The 25548-nt window shown below is 33.5% G+C and overlaps 1 protein-coding gene across 2 annotated transcripts in view; it reads right to left on the bottom strand.

Moving 5' to 3' along the window:
* The window catches only part of LOC126741554 (uncharacterized), a 136375-nt gene that overhangs the window by 65657 nt on the left and 45170 nt on the right, over positions 1-25548 (bottom strand). The window contains exon 1 of one of the 2 annotated variants that reach the window (XM_050448016.1): positions 9158-9227. The exons of the other annotated variant lie outside the window; for it this stretch is intronic. Coding sequence (XP_050303973.1) covers positions 9158-9203 — 46 coding nt within the window. The 5' untranslated portion in view covers positions 9204-9227. Of the gene's footprint in view, positions 1-9157; positions 9228-25548 lie in introns of those variants that run through there. 2 annotated transcript variants of the gene reach the window in all.

The following is a 25548-nucleotide window of genomic DNA, read 5'->3' as shown; positions in this document are numbered from 1 at the left end:
CTTATGCATAGTAGCAACATCAATCCCATCTGAAAGGACATTTTCCACCGCAGGACAGATATTGTCAGAAAGGAGAAACAGGCTAAAAGGTGAAAACGTGGAAATGATCATTTTTTTACATAATAACCAACATTTATAAGTTTTATTTTTCGAAATGTTACGTTTTGTTTTTTTTTTATAAAAATAAATATTTTTTAAAACAATATATTTTAATTAATAGGTAAATACCAAATCAGCATTTTTATTTTTAATTAAATTTTAATTTTTTTTAATATTAATTATTAATTTTTGTGCATGATTATTGTCAATCGATACCGATAGCGGTATTTTACATGCAAATACCAATAAAAGTAACACAATCAGTACAGTAATCATAGTAATCAAAAGTAACGAAAATCAACATCTCTACTTGTAAATCTTATGATCTGTCATGATCAGATTGACAGCTGTCAGATCTTTAGAATTGACGTTCGTTGCAAGTAGCAGTGAAGACCAGATTCAACTAGTAAATTATCTTTTAACGTAATAATGACTGTAACTTTCAAAATGGCAGGTGGGTATATAAAACATAAATTAAATAGGATTCGATATATGTATAAGGTTTGTTCTCACTGCAAATTTCTAACAAGTTTGAAACTGTCTCCAAACTATTCTTGATGCGCATGCGTAAAAAATTACAACTTCTGCTCGATTTTAAACCGCCTCTGCGAACATCAAACACCGCTTAAGTGGAGTGCAATTTAAAAGAAGAAGAGCAAGAAAGATGACCTCACTTTTTTATACCAGTGGGAAATGAGAAAATAAATAAAACAAAAACAAATTTACAATACAACAAAATAGGTGTATTATTATTAGAGTTTAAAATTGTCTAATTGTTTGCTACTTCAGGGCTTACTCTAAAATGGTCGAGAAATTCTGTTTTATTAGATTCGGACACAGTTTCATCTAAATAGTTTTGATTTTTGGGTTATATCGGTTCTTCAAGTAAATCTTCTAAGTCTGTGTCGGAATCTGAAAATTCTAATAATTCAGACTCTTCCGACGATTCAAAATCACTCTTTTCCTTAATGTGTTTTGATAGACTTTTCCATCAATTTCAAATCGAAAAGCAGGGATTATACAAAACGACAAAACACAAACAACAATTTAGAGGTTATGTTCATATTCAGAAGATCGGCGTTGAATGGCTACACGAATTCTTTAACACTTTACTTGAAATAAATCCGAACAACACTGACTATCCGAAATTTGTGTAGGAACATCAAACTTTTGATTTGAAACTGATCAGAAGTTTCTGTGCGAACGCATTTTACTCTATTGCGCGAAACTGCCATAACGGCCAAATAACAGTACAAACCTAGCTACACGAACTTAATAAATATACCTGGACTGCTAATGCATATGGCCAAGATACCCAAAAATGACCACTGTGGTGGCCGCCATTTTTATAGTGGTTGTGTCCTTGATGTTGGTCACTCTTAAAATTTAAAAATTTTTAGTGTTGCCAACAAAAAATATATTAAATAACGGTAATGAAGTTGACGACGCTGACGTTTGACGAGTGCAGAACAGCCGATGTATCTTCCTTCTTATTTAATACGTAAATAATGTATCATTATCTTTATTTGAAGGTATTTGGTTCACTGTTTCTCAAAACCGTATTATTGTGAATTGTCTGTCTGTGTTGTTTATGATAGAATAATATATTTTTACTATATAAACCCTTGCTATTTACAAATACTTATAAAATCATCTATATTTTGATTTTTATAGACAATTATATGTATTAAAAGAAAATAAGTGTTTTTACCTGAATTTGTTAAGTAAATACAAGCAAAAATTTAAAAGAAGATCATCATTTTCATGGTATTAGGATTTATAAGATTCAAGATTATCAGAATAATAAAACAAATATTTTAAAGTGCATGTATTCCAAGTTGATTGAAACTTTGTCTCATTTTAGGTGACGATTACTTTCTTTCATAAATTTTAACGAAGTACAAGAAAAATCACAGATCTAACGCATCTATCTTAAATTCTTACCTATATATAACTTTCTATTTTGTATTTTTGTAAACATATCCTCTCAAAAACTTTAATTGTTTTGTTTCCCTACAATTGGCACAACTAAAATTTGTCAGAATAACCAACATCGAAAGGACACAATCACGCAAAATGGCGGTCTCCTAGTAGTGGTCATTTACTTTACATTGAATTGGCAGTCCAGGTATATTTATTAAGTTCGTGCCTAGCTTTTATAAGATATGACAGCTGTCAACGTCATAGCTGTCATGTGCGTATTTTTTGGAAATGACAGTTTCAATTTGGCCACCATTTGGGAAAATGATAAATGGGAGCGTTCCTCTTGCAAAAAACGTGCGTTTATCTCTTTCTGTACGTATTATAAAACAACTTGCTCCCGTATAAAGATGAACATAAAAAGATTAACGGCAGATTTATTAAGGTGATTTATTAATCTGGCAAGTAAAAGCCATGCCGCCGGTCGTAACATTTTATTTACCACTCAACATGCAAAATTCAACGTTTATCATATCAAAAATTTAAATTTTAGACCCGGACGCTGGTTATCTTTAATTCCTTTTCCCGGTAATAATGCTGCGGGTTCAGGGATCCACATAAGCATAAAAAAATTTAGTTTTTACTGCGGAAAAGACTGATATCATGTTGGTTAATAAACATGTCAACAGCCTTTCTACTTGTCCGGTTGGGTGCGCACAGGAAACACGAAATTTTGAATCATCGCGGCTCAAAAGTCTTGGTGGGCTTCATCCGAGATCGTGACTTCTTGCATAAGTATACCCCTGTGACAAGATTATGTCTGTATGTCTGTATATTCTTGTAGGTAAATATACGGCCATATAGAGGGATACTGCGTGTATATTATGTGCAAATGAGGCATACGGGAAAAATACGGTTAAGGTTTGAATTCACAAAAATCAGGGAAATTCAAAAAGCGGCGCAAAAAAAATTTAGATTATTGTAAAGCCTTTGACTGTATTGAAACGTTTTCACTTTTTGCTAAAGAAACTCATTAGCTTTCAAATCAAACCAAAATCAAAAAAACCGTTATATCAGTTTTTAAAATATTGAGACTTTCATAACGTCTTTGACAGTGTCCAGAATTGTACAGTCCATTAAAAAACTATTATAAAACAGTTGCAGTTACAAGAAAACATGTAAGGACATTTATGCTAAAGCAACTCATTAGCTGTTCTAAAAAAACTAAAGTCAAAACAAACAAAACTTTACCGTGGTTCTATGGGCGTTTACGAGCCAAAAACTCTCTATTCTCCTTCGTATCCAACCCATATAAATTCTTCGTACCTTCTCCGCTGACATAATGACAGGGGGCCCACGGAGTTTTGAACCCCTTCATAAATCTTCTCTACTTGACTGTATGTTTTATAAATACTCGGGCATGTACCGAGAACATTCCTGATTATATAAGTGTTTGCTAAAACTTAATCACGACAGTAAAGGAGTTTGATAATAGCGTTAAAAACAGCTGTTAGTTAAGCCACGGGAGATGAATGGCATTATTAAAACTAAAAAATATCCTCGATACACTAAAAAAGGGGTTTTAATTAAAAAAAAAACATGCGGCGTGCGGTTCGACAGATTACCGACAGTCGGCAGATGTTTTTTTACATGGCCTTAATGGTAATTTTGATGGGCATCTGCAAAAGCTGCGTACTGATAATCACGCAATACGCTGTATAATGATCTATACAAATTGATGGCAGTTAGATTATACGACCATTTGTATTAACTTCTATTTAAAACCTAATAATTTGATTCAGTGTTTGAAAGCTGCCAACGTCATCACTGTCAGCTGTTACGTGTCAACTATCAACAAACATTTGACTCAAAATAAAAAAGAAATAATGATCTGAGTAACGAACTTAATAAATATGCCTGGACTGCCAATCCATTGAAAAATAAATGACCACAAGTAGATGGTCGCCATTTTGCGTGATTGTGTGCTTTCGATGTTGGTCACTCTGACAAATTTCAGTGGTAGAAAATTCAGTGTAGGGAACCAAAACAATTAGAGTTTTGGAAGGTTATGTTTACAAAAACCAAATAGAAAATTACATTTAAGAATTTGAGATAGTTGCATTAGTTCTGATATTTTTCTTGTACTTGTTTAGGAATCATGTCAAAATTAGCGAACTTGCAGGAATAGATGCATGTACTTTAAAATATGTGTTTTATGGTTCTCATAAACTTGTATCTTACGAATCCTAATACCATAAGGATGATTGTCTTCATTTAAATTTTTGAAACTAAAAACAAAGGGTATTGATACCCTATTATTTGGTTTTTATTAAACCCATTTCAACAATTCTAATCTCTGGCACATATGTTTTAATTTAGCGCAAATGAGCTAACCCATACATATATAAAATAAAATTTATTATTAAGAGGTATGGAAAAAAATGGTATAGATGTTTCAAAATTTCTATTTACTGGTAACTAGCTTCGGGACCTAATGAATACTATACTCCTTATAAAAAGAAAGCTTGCCAGACATGGACAATATCCTCCTGCAAAGTCTGCATTTTAAAAAATTTTTAAAGTATGATTTTTATATAATATATAATATGATTTCATTATTTATGAGTGAAGAAACTGCCCGACACTGTACGCGTCACGACTTTTTATATTTAAGTTCCTGACAGATCACATATTAAACATCAGCGTCTTCAACTTCATTATTATTTAATATATCTGTTGTTGGCAACACTGAAAATGTTCAGAGTGACCAACATCAAAAGGAGACAAGCACTATAAAAATGGCGACTACCAGGCAGTGGTTATTTTTGGTCATGCATTAGCAGCATTTGCATTAGCAGTCCCAGTATATTTATAAGTTCGTGATCTGAGAGCTATCAATTTCATAATTAGAAACGTCAATATCATAACTGTCACCTGCGACATATCACCGTCATAACTATTAACAGTAATTATTAGTTCGAGTCTGACTTATAGTATAGTACAGTGATAGTTATAGTAAATGTTTTTGCAATTCTCATTTTTTAATGTTGTGGATCGCAATTTCATTTAAATCATCTGCATCTGGCTCTCTAATCATTAATTGCAGCATTATCTGATGTTTCTTCACAAAGTTCGGAAGTTTATTGAAACACCGGGAGTTGTTTTAATTAGTTTATTCAACTCGGTAACGACAAAATTAACAAAATATACTGAGGAAATAAAAGAACAGGTCTGGCCAGTTTTTGTCTCAAAAGGACAACTGACAACTCAAACATAGAACAGTTATAACAACCTAAGATTACTTGAGATTTTTCGTTGCACTTATGCAACACTTACAACATTATCGAAACTAATTTTCTGTGTAAATGTAAAACAAATAATGGAGGCTTTTCACTATCAAAACGCTGTATAATCACCCGTACAAATTGATGGCATTGAAATCATTATAGAAACATTTCTATTAATTTTATCTAAACCCCAATTGAATTCAAGATTTGGCAGCTGTCAACCTCACAATAAGCAACGTCAACGCGTCTATTACTGTTTGGGTATAAATTAATAAATATACCTAGACTGCTAATGCATATAGCCATTATAACCAAAAATGACCGCTGCCTGATAACCGCCATTTTTATAGTAGTTGTGTCCTTTTGATGTTGGTCATTCTGAACATTTTCAGTGTTGCCAACAAAAAATATATTGAATAATAAAGGTAATGAAGTTGACGACGATGACGTTTGACGTGTGATCTGTCACGAACTAAATTAATTTTTTTCATTGACATTGTTTTTAAACATTCTAAATTAAAACATATGTGTCAGAGATTGGAATTGTTGGAATCGGTATAATAAAAACCAAATGATAGGGTTTCAATAACCTTTGTTTTTAACTAAATTTGTTAAGTAAATACAAGCAAAAATTTAAATGAAGATCATCGTTTTCATGATATTAGGATTTATAAGATTCAAGTTTATAAGAATAATAAAACACATATTTTAAAGTGCATACATCTATCCTAAGTTAATTGCAACATTGTCTCATTTTAGGTGAGGATTACTTTCTTTCAAAAATTTTAACGAAATTCTTAAACAAGTACAAGAAAAATCTCAGATCTAACGCAACTATCTATAAATCTATATCTATCTATATATCTATATCTTATAGATCTTAACTAAATATAACTTTCAATCTTGTTTTTGTAAACATAACCTCTCAAAAACTTAATTGTTTTGTTTCCCTACAGTTGGTACAACTGAAATTTGTTAAAGTGACCAACATCGAAAGAACAAAATCACGCAAAATGGCGGCCACCTGGTAGTGGTCATTTACTGTTTATTGAATTGGCAGTCCAAATATATTTATTAAGTTCGTTGTAAAGAAGCAAAAGAAACTTGACAAAATACTCAAAGCACAAACAATTTAAGATCTAATAGCTATCAATGTCATAATTACAAACGTCAATGTCATAACTGTCACCTGTTATATGTCAGCGTCATAACTGTCAACAGCAATTAGTTACATTAGTTGACATTATCGAATTATTCACATAAATTGAAAACATTTAGGTATGTGAATCATTCACCGGCCACCATTATGGTGGCATCGCCGTTATAACTTTTTCTTAATTTTTTGTTCGTTCGTGTTGAATTAATTCTTTCATCTTTTGGATCCAATTTAAGTGAATTGGTTTAAAAAAAACTATATCAAATACAGCGTATTTTGTAGCTTCAGTTTATATAAAAGCAATTTATTTGGAAATCCCATTGATAAATCTTTCTCTCTTGCACTCATGGAGTTCTTATGAGAAGTACTAGAAGGAGTAATCGGACATGCAAGTGCGATACCTCATTTTAAAGGCAATTAAAAATATTTTTTAGAAATGAGAAAATCCAATATGGCGCCTATAAGAAAAAATAAAGTTGATGATGATCGAGAAAAAAACGAAACGTCGGATTAATTTTTTTTTGAAAAAACTGAATATTAATGAAAAACTGTTTTTAGTTTTCCGATGTCTCTTTAAATAAAGTCGGTAGAAGGTAAAAACGATTTTGACAATTTTCGATTTTTTTCGGATAACTCCGGAAGTACCCGGAATTTTGAAATTTTTTAAACGTCATTTTATTAAGCTCCAAATTGCGCAACTTTGCCTCCATTTAACCGACCTTGTAACTCTTACGGTTTCCGATATTCCAATGGTCACCCTCGAATTTGGGACACCCTATACATAGAATGTAAGGCATTTTTATTTTCCATTTTTATACACATTTTGTTATTTTCTTTTTTCTTTTCTGCATTGCATGTGCTGAAGTACAACTTCAACATATTTTTGTTTCTTTTTTTTTATTCTTTTCTGTAATTGGGTAACAAACCTGTTGGAAATAAATTCCTTTTTTTTTCTTAAATTTCTGGAACAATTTAAAAAAATAAGATAAAAAGGGCAATAAGGACTTCTTCGGCCCTTAGAGACAGCCTCTGCATTAGTAAGTAAGTAAAGCCCATAATAAGATTATGCAAATGTTTTCCAGAAGTTCCTTCCAGATGATAAGGATTTATAAGCTTGGGCACTTTCCAAATTAATTAAATTTCCTTGACGAGCGTAATGGAGATTTTTTCGCAAACTTTGATTAAGCATGTTATGAAACCTGTCAAGTAAATGAATTAAATTGCGTAAACATCAGCCGCACCAGTGTCAATAAATTTATCAACCGGCTATGCGGTAAACAAACAATAATAGTAATGTAACCGCCAACATTGTCATGTTTACAGAAGACTATGTATATATATAATGTAATATCGGTCTATATAAACTTCATGACATATTTACGGTGCCTAAATTTATAGTTAGTTCTTGAGTTACAAGGTGTGTTTAGGCTGCACGGTAAATACGAGGTACGAAAATGGTACCGATAACTTATCGCGGTGCATTCTGCGTTTTTTTTTCTGAGATAATCGGGAATCGGTGTCAAAGTACCGATGACATTGATATCAAGTTTTATTTTAAAGGAAATGTCTCAAGAAAAAAATCTCAAAGAATGGAGGTAAGAACTTGGTCTTAATACTCAAAAATGTATTTTTGTAGATGATACCCCTTTGCTACAGTATCTATCATCTACCTATTGAAATCGTCAAGGCAGATTTCAAAAAATCTTTTGACCTGTTTCAGTGGTGCACTGATTAGAACTTAGTAAGGGGAAATATATTTAAAATCTAAGGCATAGTAGTGAGGCTCATAGTAGTAACTGTTATCTTTTAGTATTACGTAGAATCTTAGTCAGTTCCTCCCTATTACAAAAAATTATTTGTGGAAGGCACTGAACTCGTCTAATAATAAATATTCCATCAAAATTATTTTGCTTTCCCATTCTAAAATAATAAAAGTCTAAAAGGGCATGTAACCACATAAATCTCGCGTCGTTGTTTTTGGGGCAAAAACAAGATTCTAAATAAATCCTTGTTTCGCTTGTTTGAACTTTGTGAGAAAATATATTGCCTCGGGCAAGAACAAATGTTACGACAAGTTAAAGCTATCACGTTTAGGATTTGTTGACTTTATGAGTTTTTTTTTCAAAAAACGAGCAAAAAAATCATATCAACATGCCTGTTTTTTTCATTTAATTACTTAGAAACCAGGAAAAGTAACATCTGTATTTTACGCCTGTTCGCCATTCTGTTCCGACGTAAAACGCGGATCTCCTTGGATTTTATTAGTTCTGGGGAAGATTCCGAGCGTTTTCCAAGTATTCCAACGTTCTGGCGCCTGTAAACTTTGTGTGCGTGTAAAAGGGGGAAAGGAATATTAACTTATATCCAGAAATAAACTTGTCTGCTTTTTTATTTGCGATTTCTTGGATAAAATCACATATGGGTCTTAATAATAACTGGAAAAGCTTGCAAGAGCTTTTGCAGGTCACAAGTTTTTGGAGTAGTGATTTTTTTGGATTGGTCCTCTCCCATGCACTTTACTTTGACATATAATTCGAAAAATGTTGTATCGAAGTAAACCTCTCTTTATGCCTACCTAATCATTTTATGAAATAATATAAAAAAATACACATTTTATGATACAGAAAGTTCATCAAGACAAACAAGCTACTCCAATTTCTTGAACAAATAATACATTTTACGTCTATATACTTACAAAATGACATTATAATTTCATATACAGCATATACGTAATCCGACATGAGACACGATTACTACAAACCTACTTACTTGAAACAATGATAATTACGTGGTAATTAAACTAAATAGGTGGCTATAAAAAACTGGTCAGACTGATGCCAAATATGTTTATGGTTTATGTGAAAGTTCAAAGAGTTCTTATTTTAATTTTAATTCATTGCTAAGTCCTCTAAATTTAACTGTTTTTGTAATAATTTGATAATATGGGTGTGGGCATGTGAACAGGGTCAAATTTACATAAATTCTTTCTTAACAATGTCTTGAATAATTGCAGTTGAAATGTCCTCGAGCCGTTACTTTAAATCTTACATCTACCATATTGGTGTATAAGAACAGCTAAAAATAACGTTATTTAACCAAAGAGCTACGACTAAAGAGTATTTGTTTTTCATCAAGTGACGCATAAATATGCATACGATTCGCAACGGGTCTGGCCTCAGAAAAAAGCAAAAACGAGAAATTATCACCGAACTAAAATAGCGGGAAACAGTTTTGAAAACTCGCGAGTCTGCGATCGTAAAATAGGCAATTAAGGCTGTTTTACAATGGCCGCCTCATACCAAATCTCATTTGGAGCTTTGTTGTTGGCACGTCGTAATGTTTTCGCAGTTTTTGACTTTTACAGCTTTTAACGAAAGATGGATAATTAATAGGCGTAGAAATATTAACGAGTTAATTTCACAATGCGCCCAAACATTTATCTTGAGGAGGTATTGGTCCAGAAATAAATCCAGGAAAAACCATTACGATATGCCGCACCAAAGACGGTTTCTTTGATCACCTGCTCTGAGGTTATTGGATTTTCCAATTTTCTTATAAATTGAATAATAAAGGAATTTTAACGAGAGGAGGTATCAGACTGAATCGAAATGCTAAACCAAATTTGCCAAAACCACCATAACGATAAGGATTTCGCTACTGGATCTTTTTTTAATTAATTTATTTTATCTTTCAACGGGCTTATTGCTCAATAAAAAATGAAGTTAATATAAATAATAACAAGCCAGCAAGCTAATAATAATATATAATCTCAGAAAATCACAGAATATGATTAAAGGAACCAAAAAACAATTCTTTTTAACTGTTTAAATTAAAATTAAAAAGTACTGATTTGCTCACAAAGAAGTTCAAATTAGTTTGGTGATTAGCGAGATTAGCACATCCTGTCAGAAAAAACTTTTGTCCATAATTAGTTCAAGGAAAGGGAACTTGAAAGGATGATGTTGACCTGATTTACCCTTAGAACATTGAAAGGCCAGAATTAGTAAACAACAACATTGTTTGAGTTCAACATGTGCACAGGCGCAAGGGGGGTGTTTTGTTTACAAACATATTCATCGATTCTCTGTTGTCAAGTTTACACGCATTTTTAAAACAGGAAATTTTCAGCTATAATTAACACATTTAATAATGTTAATTTAACTTATTGATGTTAGATTTTGGAATAAGAATAAAAAGTAGAAATAGATATATCTTATTCTAAGTACAACAATAATACAGAAACCTGTTTACCTAAATGTCGACGTTTCCACTTATATTAAGTCATCCTCAAGACACTAAGTCTATCTATTTAGGTAAACAGGTTTCTGTTTTATTTCTGACCCCACCCAACAACCCTTCGCAATATTGAAGATATTGGGTCACAAACACGAAACAAAACAAAAATAATATCTTCAAAGCAAAAAAACTGACGACACCGCAGGCAAAAGCTGATATCATCTTGCGAAATGTCATCTTAACAAACGGCTTTGTGTTTACATTCGGAATTTGTGAAGTTCTGTGTTTTTTCGTTAGTTTTTGGTTGAAAAAGAAGGTTGACTTCTTTATCGAGTATCTTCTCATATTTTATGAGAAAAAAGTGGTTCATATTTTATTAAAGAGGAAACGTATTGTTTTATCCCTGTCAAAATAAGTGACAAATTTTTATGATATTATAAAGTGTGGTTTTTTGTCATTTCTACATAGGCATTTGGCATCAGAGATGTTGAAAGCAAACAAACTGACCATAGTTCCACGGCAATGCTAATTCTAGCCTTTTAATTTTTATGCCTTTGAATTACCTGACCAGGTTGTTATAATGTACTGGCTTAATAAAAGTATTATAATTTTATTGAATTTTGTAAAATGTATTTTATATGTAGTTTTTTTTATGCCAATTAAAGATTATTATTATTACCAATGTTAGATAAAATATAGTTAACAGTACGATTAAAAAGTTTATGATATAGTTAAAGATTCGTCATGTATCCTTCTGCGAGAGGGAATAAAGATGAAATTCTTGCTGAAGTTCATCGTACTCAAAGTCATAAAGCCTAATGGATTTAAATGCTACATCAATCTAAGAAATTTTCTTTGCAATCTTTCAATGCAGCATACATACGAACATGATATTAAGGGGACCAGATACGAGCACAATAAAGGGTCGCAAAAAGCATGACACATCTTCTAACAAATCCAAGCACCTGAAATAATTTAATAAAGTACTATGGAGTTAAGGTGGGGTACCAAAATGAAAGTTGAGTGTCAAGGGTAACCCCTGGGTCATGAATATGTGACAAGAAATTCAAGGAGGTATTATTGATCTGGTATGGAGAATTATTAAGGTTTCTTCCAATACTAAATAAAATCACATGGCACTTAAAAAAATGTAGCTCCATGCTGTTCACGTTACACCACTCCATAAGACTATTCAGGTCAGACTGTAATTGCCAAAATTTGTCAGCGTCATTTACTGTCACAAGAAATTTAAGGTCATTAGCGAATAATAAAAAGTTTCTATTTTGGAAGCATTGATAAATAAATTAAAGAATAGGGGCTTCAAATGTGATTCCTGAGGAACATCGGTCTTAAACTTAACCATCCTAGATGTATGATCTTGGACGTGAACTAACAGGGCTCGACCAGTTAAGCCGCGTCCAGATCTGTACCACGTCGCGCAACCGTACCACGTCGCGATCCAATTTGGACGTCGAAACGAACGCCGTCGCGAACTTAAAAAGTGTTGCAGCTCGGCGCTCGTCGCGATCCAGGGCGAGTCGGTTTTCTGACGAAACATCAAAGGATTGGTACGCGACGACGCCAAGCAAGTCTGGACGGGAAACGAACGACGAGACCGTACGACACGATTTGTTTCTTTATTTTAGTATTATTTTGGCTACCGGCAAGTGTCATGGCAGCAGCAGCAACATCCATTCTGAACGCTAAATTAACTACTGACAAAAATTAAAATATCAGTAAAATGGCTCGCACAAACGGTTGCAATGCGAGGTGCGAAGCGTTGTTCGGTACGGCGTACGTGAACGTGGGTTTTCTGCTCGCATCGTGGTACGGTTGCGCGACGTGGTACAGATCTGGACGCGGCTTTAAGTACCTCTTTAATCACTCTAACAACATTCCTTGGATTCCGAAGTGCTCAAGTATAAAAATCAGAGCATGGGATTTCGTAAACGGTAAGAGATATAGTTTCGGTTAAATGGAAAAAAAGTTGTGCTGCCCAATCAGATGCGATATTAGTGCGGGTATACATGCACGATCCGGTTTCAACGGATGCGGTAAAAACGGAGTGGTCTACATTGGTACAACACATAGGTTTAAATAGACGACGGGATGGTCCCTAGCCAACACACGTACTTAAATATACACGTTCCGGTTGTAACGCGCGTTTTTAGTAATTTTCACCCAAATTATTACATTAAATATCTTGTTTTAACACAGTTAACAATTCGCCAAATGATTTTTTAGATATTCTGTAATAATTAAAAAACTTATCATTATACTACCGAACATTTGTATGAAATTTGTCGATTTTTTTTTCTACACCACTTTCAAAATATGGATGCCTCCAAAATTTACGTTGAATTGGCTCTCGAAAAAGACCTTCTGCTTCAAGACCACAAATAATTCTTAGCAATGAAGACATTATCTCTCTATGAAAGTCTCCAATCAATTAAATTTTGGATTTTTTTTAGTGGCTATCCATTTTCAACGCAGTGTGTATCGCCTATATCCCATGCGGTAGAAACGCATCCGTTGAAACCGCATCGTGTATACCCGTACTTAGGATTCACTAGGTATATCTACAGGAGTTTTAAAAATATCGGCAGAAATCAAAAAAATTAGGTTTTTAGAAAATCTGCAATATCGTCGCCATCTTGAATCTGATATTAATAAAATTTAGTAGTTTTGGGTTATCTACTATGACCAATCGATTGACGTTAACGATGTTTTTCTAGGCATTTTAGATTTCTTCCAACCATAGTCAACTCTGGTATTTCTTATGGACGCCAAATTGGATTTATACGTCATTAAATAGCACGTAAAAAGACCTTTTCAACCATGTATAACGTATCTTGATATGGCGGAAAACGTGAATTTATTTAAAAAAAAATTTTTCACTTAGTTGGCTGTGAAAACAAAGGCTACTAATCAATTATTTTGTCTTTTTTTATTTAAACAAGAAAGTTTAGTCATTAATATTAAAATGAAATTTAAAAAAATTAAAACAACAATTATTTCTTACCAAGGTAATAACAAGTGTGCAAGTTGTCTGTTACGCTGATGATACAGCTCTCATGGTTGGGGGTGGCACGTGGGATGAAGTGTTTCAAAAGGCCGAACAAGCTCTTGTTGAGGTTAAAAAATGGCTGGATTTTAGTTTATTATCTCTCAATACTGACAAGACTCATTTCATGTGTCACTCCATGACAAAAGCAGGATTACCTTATGACCTTGAGACTATTAAAATTCACGACAATGATTGTAGGAATATGAAAACTTGTAATTGTGTGCGGATTAGTGCAGTGGACGAAATTAAATATTTGGGTGTCTACTTTGATAGGCATCTAAAATGGGAGATACATGTGCAATATATCTGTGGTAAACTTAGAAAACTTATGTATAAATTCTATATATTAAGACAATGTTTGTCACGTAAAACAATACTAAATATTTACAAAGGTTTAGTAGAATCAATTATTAACTATGGAATTTGTATCTGGGGAGCCGCCAGTAAAACTTTCTTGAATCCTCTTGAAATTACCCAAAAAAAAATTATAAAGATATCTCTTTTAAAAAATATAATGCATCATACCGAGTTACTATTCCAGGAATCTAAATTACTTACCATTACTAAATTATATTTAAAATCAATAATTAGACTCCTTAGTAACCAGAAAATTAACATTAATACATCAACCCACTCAATTGCAACTAGATTTGCACAAAGTAAATCAATGATCTTATCAACTCCAGTGCATTATACCGCAGTTCAGAAAAGTATAGTCTTCTTAGCTCCCAAAATATACAATCAATTGCCTCAGGAACTAAGAAATAAACCATTCTCTAAAATTAAACGGAAAGTTAATTAATGGCTACTAAACCTTCAAAAAGATATACTTCTGACAGTAATATAGATTATTTATAATATTTTATCACAATAGGTATGTACGTAGAATTGCTTGTTCTTTTCTCATTTTCTATTGTTCCGACTAACGACAAATAAAAAGCATTTTCTGCTTATATGTATATTTATTAATTGATGAGAATATAGACACACGCACAACTTTTTAAAAGTAATTGTGTGTCTAGTCTTAGGCAAGTATTATGTTGTATATTTTCCTAAAATAAAGAGATTATTTATTTATTTATTTATTATTACCTACAACGATAAATGAAATTAAACAAATAACAATCAACAATTAACCAAAATAAAATTAGTTAATAAAGTGTTCAAAAAGACCTCCATTTTTGTTAATACACAATGTACGCCTCTCAATCATAGCCAAACAAGCATTTTTGACAAGTTGTCATGGCATTTCTTGAATTGCTTGTCGAACATCTGCTTCAAGTTCTTCCACCGTAGTATGATTAGTGTAATACACTTTAGCTTTTAGGTATCCCTATCAAAATCACAAAAATCAAGGGGCGTCAAATCAAGTGAGCGGGCAGGCCACGTAATAGGATCTCGATTTTCATATTGTTGGTTTAGGTAATTAGAAATAATTGCAAAATTGTGTGCAGGGCGCCATCTTGTTGGAACTACATATTGGCTATGTCATGCAGAGGCAACTCTTCTAAACTGGGATCTACGTAATTTTCAAGAATTTCTAAGTATCTGGGTGTTAAGTTGTCATTAAAAATGTAAAAAAAAAACATATTCATTTAAAACACCTATCTAAATATTAAATCCCCATCTTGTTTGATGGTGAACTTCGCGGTTTCTAAATGGATTTTTATCGGCCCAATAAATATTATTATGTCTATTAAAGACATCACAATTTGTAAACTTGCTGTCGTCGAACCACAACACTTTTAAAGGAAATCTAGGAGATTCCTGGCATTTTCTGAGGAACCAGTTGCAAATTACTGACCGTCTGTCTAAGTCTCCTTCTCGAAGACCCTGACTAATGTGCTCATAAAATGGGCGATATTTAAACTTTTTGAGAGCTCGTTGGGCAGTAGTTTTAGATACTTCCACATTAGCTTCGATTTGCCGAAGAGATGTGCGCGGATTTTCCAGGACACTTTGCAGTACTAAATTTTCGTCGCCATTTCTGTTTCTGTTGGGCTTGTTAAATAAAACATACTTCAATAAATTATCCCGCAATCTACTGAAAGTCACTAAACCTGGTTGTCATCTTTCTAAAAAGTGCTTATTGCTCATTTACCTCGCTTGTTCAGCATTTCTGCGGCACAATATGAAGCAATCATATAAATCTACCTTTTCTCTATTTGTAAATCTTAAACTTATTGTTGAATAAAGAGAGTTTATCACAAAAAAGAAATTGTTTACACATTTTAAAACACTTGATTAACATAAATCTTAATAAAATAAACCAACAAATAATTATTCAAAATGTGAAACCTATTACAATGATCAATAACTTTAAAAATATCACAATTATTTTAAAAGTGTTGACAGAGCGATAGCATCGCCTTGATAACAATCCCAACATTTGTTTTCACAGCCAACTAAGTGAAAAAATGTTTTTTTTGAATAAATGTATGTTTTCGCCACATCAAGATAGGGTTGTTATATATAGTTGAGAAGGTCTTTTTATGTGCTAATTAATTACGTATAAATACCATATGGCGTCGATAAGAAACAACGAAGTTAACTATGCTTGCAAAAAATCTAAAATGCCTAGAAAAATATCGTTAACGTCAATCGATTGGTCATAGTAAATAACCCAGAAACTACCAAATTTTATTAAAATCGGATTCAAGATGGCGACGATATTGCAGTTTTCTAAAAACCTAATTTTTAGATTTAGCCCGATATTTTGAAAACCTCTGTAGATAGGTATCATGGATCTTAATATCGCATCTGATTGGGCTTGAAACAGCACAACTTTTTTCCCATTTAACTACAACCATATCTCTTATCGCTTATGAAATCTTCATATATATCATTTTATCTGGGACACACTGTATATGGAATAAACCTGATACCTATTCTCCAAAACCACCAACAAGTGGTTGTAACTGAGAAGGTTCAGCTCTGCAGATAACCCAGCATGAAAACTAAATTGGTTCTCCAATGTATCCTTACCAATGGAGAGCAATGTGCAAAGACAATCAAAGATAAAGGTTTCAAAAAAAAGCTTAGGACTGTAGTTTGTAGCAGAAGATCTATCTTTAGAACTATAAATTGGAATTATAAACCTCGATGTTCAACGATGGGGAAAATTTCCTTCAATGAGTGAAGAGCGAAAGATAAAATAAAGCCCCCATGTTTTTGGTTGAAGACATGATAAGACTCCATCAGGGCCTGGCGTTTCATAAATATTAAGAGCATTTAGTTTCTTAAAGACATCAGATATGCTAACATTAATGGAGCTTATTGTTATTAACCGCTGAGGTCATTTTGGATAAATTACAAAATCTTCTGCAATAGACACTAGAAAAGTTGTCCGCAAATAGATTTGCAATTAAAATAGCAGAATTGAGGCCGACTTCACTGGGTATGTCAGGCAGCTTTTATTTAGAGTTTGCTAAACTCTAAAATTTACCTATTATTTAATGCAGATTTAAATGAATATTTTCTGAAATCCAACCTGGTATGTCTCTTACATTCAGTCCTTAAAGCAGAAAACTATAATCCGAATAAATAATCCGACTGTAGACGTGTACCTACGCTGATAGTGCCTGTAAGCAACTTTTTTTGTATGATTATTCTGCTTAAATCCATGTCAGGCCACACGAGGATCTAAGTCAATTGCCAAATAAAGTACATCATAAAAATCAAACATTGTATCCACAAGCTGCTCAGAAAACAAGATTAGACAGTTATAGATTTAAATCTATTTAAAGTAGATTTTAAACCTTTAACGATGATAATAACTTTGGACAAAGTCACAAGTCAAAGTGAAAGATAAAGTCATTCATTTCTACTCCTCTCGAAAGATTTTAGGATAGTACATATTTCGTTAAGTAATTGCCATTCTGTTTCCATTAATGTTTCTACAGTAGTATTCAGGTTGAAAATGCCCCCTGAATGATCCAATTTTTTAAAATTGTTCAAATATATGATAGACCTAGACCACTCTGTACAATTAAATTTATCGTATGAGCAAAACAACCAATTTGTCTCCATTCTGTCAATTGTACAGCTGCAGTATCTACATTTACAGTGCAAACTTTTTCTGTTGTTCCCCATTGGCAATTCAAATAATAATTTTTTTATGTCATGTTGAGGTTTGTGACTTTCCTATAATGTTTTTATTCGTTTTAATTCGTGAAAGTTCCTATAATGTCCCTCACTATTCAGTCACTATCTTTAATTTTAGCAGTTCCCTAGCTTCAAATATCAGAGGCGGGTGATAGCCATCTGGAGGAACCAGTGCATCATTACATACATGGATATTTCTATTATTACACGGCACTAAAACGAGAATCGAATCTGTCATGTTTTTTTTTGATATTACACTGATATAAATTATAATAAAAGGAATTTTTTTCCCTCAGTGATGCTGATTAAGTAGCAATGGGAATCAATGCCATATTCCTGGTCTGCCATTCACAGTTTGAGAAATTAATGTCTCCGGTAATAAATAGCTGAAGTCATATTCCCAATGTACAAAAAATTGTTCAATATATGGAGAGGAGTGGAAACATTCACTGTTATGGTGTTGTTTCACCGCTATAAGTACCCCTCCAGGTTTGTTAGGTTAGCTTAGTGGCTTATTGCTTAGGAAAGTTTATTGACTTCGGAGGGACCCTCCAGGGAGCCAAAAAGCTGATTACTATAGTAAGTTTATTAGGGAAAATTATCCAGGAAAAGTAACATATTGATTGAGAATATTTTACTCAAAAGTTTATTGATTTTGAAAGACATAAGTTCCCAATCAAATTAAAAAAGATTCTTATTTTATCTATATATGCTGTTTTTTATATAACGAAACACACCTATCCTAAGTAAACGACGGCCGCGGCAATTCACCCCACAGACCATCGCGGTTTAACACACAGGAAGTACTCGAAATAACGAAAAGGGCGTAAAAAAAAGCCCCTAGAGTGCAATTTATATTGTGTAGGTACACGTTTAAGGATTTCCTTTTTGTTTTCCGGAAGCCGGAAAATTGCCTCGAGCCAATCGAGGGGAAAATGGAGAAGCAATTCAACGTTAAGGCCAACGTTGAACATGATTATAAATCAATTTTTAATAACCAGATGCAATTAGGCCGAAGAAAGTTTACATGTACATATTTTGGGGCCTCGTTATCGTGTATATCTACACAAGTTTTTGCAATCATGAAAATGTGGTTTCCTTGTTGGTTTTTTTAATGAGAAATTGCACGAATTAGTTGTTTTTATCAGCACGACATCTCTCTTTATTAAAAAAACTGGAATTAACTATAAATTTGTTAATATAATTAATAATAAAAGCGTAACGCTCTTTTTATATCACATATATAATGTTACCTGCATGGTATTAATTAAATTTATTCATAAAGTACGCAAAGACTAATAAATCAAAATGTCGTTAGATTTAATGAAATGTCAAAATTTATTGCACGCATTAAACGAGACTGACGGATTATATACGTTTAGAATAAAGGAGAGTAAAGTGATATGTAGGTTTCATGAAGCTCCCTTGAAAAAATTTAAAAAAACTGTTAAAAAAATACAGTTTTTACAGGTGTGGATACCTGAGAGATTGTCTTATTATTTGCCAAAATCAGTCACAAAATTGAGGCAAAGACCTCTCAGTTCGTTATATTCGTCGATCAAGATTCGTCATCACCTCAACTGGAGTTCGTCTCCCTCTGATGAAGAGGAGATGGCTCAGTGTCTCTGAATTCTTAAGTTTAGTTCATCATCACAAAATTAATTCTTTTAACTAGCCTGCTGTATTACTGAAGTATTCTGGCTAATGTATCAAGATGTCTCTCAATTGATTTCCCAAGACAATTTTCATTTATTAATGTCTAGTGTGTACAAAATGTGCTTGTGGAAGTAGATTCTTGATAGAAATCTTAACTTGTAGGTTGAATCTCAATATTTGCCCGAAAATTTACCTTTCCCAAGTTAACATTCGACTCTTCGCGTTAATTTTCCATAGTTTCATAGTGTGTCTTTATTCATCTCCCAAGTTTTCCGTTGGAAATCTCGTTACAGAAGTGGTGTCAATACTTCGCATCGTTTCAATACTCGAGCCTTCGCATTGGCTTTCCATAGTGAGCCCTTTTCGACTGGTTTTTTACTGGATCCTTGTTAAATCTCCCAAGTTTCTGGATTTCTTGAAGTATTTCTCCTATTTTCTGCTGTTTACGTCTTCGTCTATATTCGTCGACAGAGAATCTCGGTGGAAATATCGTCACGTAAGTGGTGTCTTAATATTTGCCTCAAAATTTGCCTTTCCAAGCCAACATTCGACTCTTCCCGTTAGTTTTTCATAGTTTCATAGTGTCCTTATTAACCCCCCAAGTCTCTGGATTCCTTAAAGTATTTCTCTTATCTATTGGTGTTTCTATATTCTTGATAGGACATCTCGTCACGGAAGTTGTGTCTGAATATTTGCTTCAAAATTTCACTTTTCCAAACCAACATTCGACTTTTCCTGTTGGTTTTCCATAGGTTCATCGTAGGTCCTTGTTGACCTACTAAGTTTCTGGATTCCTTGAAGTATTTCTTCTATTTTCCGCTGTTTATGTTTTCGTCTATATTCGTTCATAAAGAATCTCAGTAGAAATCTCTTCGCGGAAATTATATTTTAATATTTGCCTTTCCAAGTCAACATTCTCATTTTCTCGTTAGTTTTTCCTAGTTTCATAGTCATCTCCCAATTTTATGGATTCCTTGAAGTTCTTCGCCAAAAATCTCCTCACCTCAAGTTTTCCTGTAAAATGGCTCAAGATCTTTAAATTTTCAAGTTCACTTCGGCTTATAAGCACACAATTTTTGATTATCATCATAATTAATCATTTCAACTTGCTTCAACCTCCTTCAACTTCTATATTACTGAAATATTCTGACTAATGTATTAAGACTATGTGTATCAATTGATGTCAAGACAATCCTCATTCGTTAAGATTGTGTACACATTAGATCTCACTTTGGAGGTTTTGTCTCAATATTTGCCTTCATTAGCCTTAAAATCAGTTTTTCAAAACCAACATTCGACTTATTGGAATGGAAAGTTTGTCCTGACATCCTCCATTGGTGCTGCCGTTTATTTGGTGAAGTCTTCGATGTTGATACCGAAACCTTCTTTCCAAGACAACCATCCTGAGACTATTGTAATGTTGTCCACAACTGAGCACTTATAGCCTCTTGTGTTAACCTTTAACTGATCCTCTTTCCAATATTTGTCGTCATAATCAGTCATAAAAATAAAACGCACGAGCATTTATCAAAGATCAAAAGCAGGGCTTTCACCTCGTCAGTTCGCGTAGCAAGTTTTTTTATTTTGGAGAGTTAATCCTCGTGGCATTTTATCAGATGCCATTGTTCGTTTGGCATGATAAGCTTTAACAACCTGCAGCAACGGCGGCAGCGTGGAGAATTCTTTATCTCAGGAACATGAAGAATGTCATTCAACCAGTGCTGCCGATACTCGATCTATGGTTGGTAGACACGCAGCGTTTAAGAAAAAGTAGTAAATTTATTAACGAATTTGTGCTTGAAGACATTCAGTCAGTATTCCTGACTCTTGATATTCAAGGAAAGTTTTTTACTGCCAAATAAATTTTTAAAAAAGGCGTTGTTGGAGCGTCACCCTCGCAATTATTAACAGCTTAACATAAAAACTCCCTATAAAATCTTCAAAATTTGTTTAATACGAGGCGGGCATATTTTTCAGCAAAACCCTGCAACTGCTGAATAAAACATGAAGCAGCGAGTGTGTACGCGAATTTTTTGGGCAGACCTCTTTCATGTTCACCAGTCATGAACCCGAACTTTACACAGATAATGCATTATATTTTATTTTAATTTATTTTATTGTCCGAGAGCTTTGGACTGTGAAGAAGAGCATCAATTAAGGACAAACAAGATATCATAAATAAACGAAAAACTGATCAAGAGTTTCAACATAAGAGTCTATGATGTTCTGTATAATATCTAATTTTATAGTAGACATAATAAATAATAAATGTTTGCAGATGATACCACGTCCCATCTATATATAGAAGACAACGGTTTTTACAAATATCAACAAGATGCTCCACTTTGACGTTGACTCGTTTTAGCCGGTCCTGGTGAGTTTTTCGGCTTTACAAATCATCAGGCCATATCCACTTATCCACTCAACGAACGTCGCGTCAATAAAAATATGATTAAAAATCTCATTTTTGCTATTTCTGAACGTGCAGCAAGGACATTTGATGCCCTTCGCATCTGGTTGATGGTCTGCTAAGTGCTGCTTCAATCTATTCGGCCCTCCGGAGATTTTGGCCGGACATCGAGATTCCGTTTTTGTCTTTAAGGGTAAATACCGGTGGGTTGGGGAAGATTGGTGTGTAAGTGTCTTGTGTTATTCGCGGTAGTGTGGGTGTTAATTTTTCGATGAAGCGTGGTTCATTCGGGGATGCAGTTGTGCGAACTTCACTGTCGGATGATGGTGAAGCGTCAGATGCCATTTCTCGATTAGAAGCCGGTTTGTTTCTGGCCGGATTTATGTGGACAATGATTATTTTAAGAAAATATAAGAGATGTAATAATATTACCGAAATGGCATAAAATGAAATCAGTAAAAACAATAAAAACTTTCTCTCATTTTCATTTTCAAAATAATTTTTCACTGTTCTACACCGTAGAGATCTGCTATAAAAATCACTCATGCCTTTATATACAACAGAACATTTAGCATGTATGGATATGAGATCAAACGACTGATTTAATTGTTTTATCACCTACGGATATATAGCAAATGAGAATAGTTCTTTTTTAAAATGAGGTACCATACATTACATTTTTACGTCTTGCCATAGAAAAAGACACTCTGCGATTAATTCCCATTTATTTTGTCCCTTTTAGACACCTAACATAAATTTTTAAGTTTTTCTCAGCACATCCCCTTATGTGTTCACACGTTAATCGAACTGCATACATCAAGAGCATTATTGAAAGGCATTATAGATCCTAATGTAATTAATCATTAACTATTATAAAAAGGGAGATAACAAGAACATTTCAGTGCCTTTAATGTTTTAAAAATGTCAGATGTTAATGAATGATAATGCTTTATAAAAACTGCAATGTTCTAAAGTGACATCTAAGCTGCTAGAGACTTAATCAGCTTTATAAATCAGACTATATGTGTCCCTATTAAGATCAAATTACTACTGACATCCCGTTCACCAGGTTAAAGTTAAACAGACTAATAATAATCAATACTTTGAAAATGAATAGAACCTGCTATTATTATAATTGCATCAACGGTTTTAGAATCACAAACATGTGTCAATTATATATTGCCACCTAAAAGGGAAACTGATTGAAGATTAAATAAGAACACTTGAATTGAATTGAAACGGTCACAGTGATTTTACAATTATTTCCGACAATCCAATCTCTTTTAATTTTTTAGTTATCCCTTGAACCATATTGGAACTTTGGTTTTTTTATTTAGTTATACTCCCATAAGCACAATTTTCTTGTAATAAGCTATTGGACTGTGCTATATAGGACCTCAAATGATAATTATTAAAATAAGTTAACTTTTTAGTTATTTCCTAAATGCCATTCAAGATTAATCGTGAAAAATAATAAGAAAATGATCTACCAGAGATGTGTGACGTCTGATCATGCGTGAAGCTCATTAGAACCTGCAGTGTACTGACAATAGAGTTGAAGTGGGAATATCAATATTGACCTTGCTGCAAATCCTTACAGAAATCTTCTTTTTTTGCAATTATGTTCCTTGCGGAAAATGTTTACTTCTGTTGAATGTATGTTGTGGCCATTGGACCAATGGTGTTCTGCTATTCCTGATCTCTCGAAATCCTTTCGATGTTCTTTCGTCCTGACTTCTATTGGTTGCTTTGTCTCACTTTTGTAACAAATTTATCATCAGCATATCGAAGCCACACATTGAGCTGTCCTTTAACTACTCTATGTTTATGTTGGCTACCACTACATATAACGACGAGCCTATTGGAAATCCGTCGTCCTGGGCGCAAAATCCATCTTTGAATTAATAACTTTCCCTGATGATGTTCAGGAATTCTCCGATAGGCCGATTTATATAAGGACTCTCAACATCAAAGCTTACTGGCTTATCGGTGGGGCTAACGTTAGTAGACTGAAGGAGTTGACTGAAGGAATGACTGAAAGATGTAGCCTTTTGACGAAATAAGCTGAGTTTCGTGCAAGGGAATCTGTGTTTCATTGTGGTGGGTAAGTTCCGATATTGGCGATATTTCCCTAGAGCTGGTGATAGGTCGCAAAGACATCCCTTCTGTGTATTTTTAGAAGAATTTTTAGAAAATTTAAGAGATATTAGCTTTCTTTAGTAGGGGTGTCCAGGAGCAACGTCTGATCCTAAGTGACCACTTAACTGAAAGTCCTATCTATTTGAAACTAGTTGAGATATATTCATTAAGAAAATAGCTCAGTTTTCTCTACAAATGTCATTTATAGTTCAAGCAAACATTTAAGAAATATCAGCGTCCTTCCAAAAATAGTATCCAAGAGCAACATTTAATTATCAAGGCGATCACTCACTTTCAAGTCTCATATCTTAAAAACTAAAGGGAATATTTTCATTAAATAAAAAGCATAATATTAAGAAGAATATGTACTATAAATAATGTTAATAGTTTAAGCCAGTCACAGTAAAGGATGACAAAATATTGGCATTCTTTAGTAGAGGTGTCCAGGAGCAACGCCTGATCCTCAAGGTGACTACACAATTCCTATAAAAATGGTGAAGTTCTATATCTTAAACACTAGTTGAGATATCTCCATTAGGAAACCAGCATGATATTCAGAAGAGTGAACTACAAATATCATTTATAGTTCAAACCAGTACTAGGAAAAATTTAAGAAATATCAGCGTCATTCCGACGTAGTATCCAAGAGCAACGTTTGATTATCAGGGTGACTTCTCACTTCGAAGTCTCAAAAACTAATAAGGATATTTTCATTAAAAAAACATATAATATTTAGAAGAATATGCACTATGAATAATGTTAATGGTTTAAACCTGTCCTAGCAACGGTTGATGAAATATCAGCATTCTTCAGTAGAGGTATCCAGGGGCAATGCCTGATCCTCAAGGTGACCACTCAATTCAAAGCCCTATATCCCAGGAACTAGTTGAGTTATGTCCCTTAGGAAGCCAGCATGATACTCAGAAAAGTGTGCACTATAAATGTCATTAAAAGTTCAAACCAGTACTGGCAAACATTTAAGATATATCAGCGACCTTCAGAAGTAGTATCCAAGAGCAACGTTTGATTATCAAGGTGACTACTCACTTCGAAATCCCGTATCTCTAAGACTATTTTTTTTTTAAATTCATTTATTGACCTTGTGCTGAGAACATTTAGTCACAAAAAGCCTCTATATAATTTTTTAGTATTTAAACTAAATCGGACATCACAAACGACCATGCCGAGTCTGGGACTCGAACCCAGGGCCACACGACTGCTAGGCAGGTATATACCCACCGCGCTGCCGGGGCCGGCTTAGAGGTATCCAGGGGCAATGCCTGATCCTCAAAGTAACCACTCAATTCAATGTCCTACGTCTCAAAAACTAGTTGAGTTGTGTCCATTAGGAAAACAGCATGATATTCATAAGAGTAAATAAATGTCATTTATATTTCAAACCTTGACTAACTTCGAAGTCATCGAAGAAAAAGCATAATATTTAGAAGAATGTGCACTATAAATAATGTTAACG

This window comes from Anthonomus grandis, chromosome 10, assembly GCF_022605725.1.
Source record: "Anthonomus grandis grandis chromosome 10, icAntGran1.3, whole genome shotgun sequence".
NCBI lineage: Eukaryota > Metazoa > Arthropoda > Insecta > Coleoptera > Curculionidae > Anthonomus > Anthonomus grandis.
Note: the sequence above shows the minus strand (reverse complement) of the source record. Positions and strands in the feature narration are given on the sequence as shown.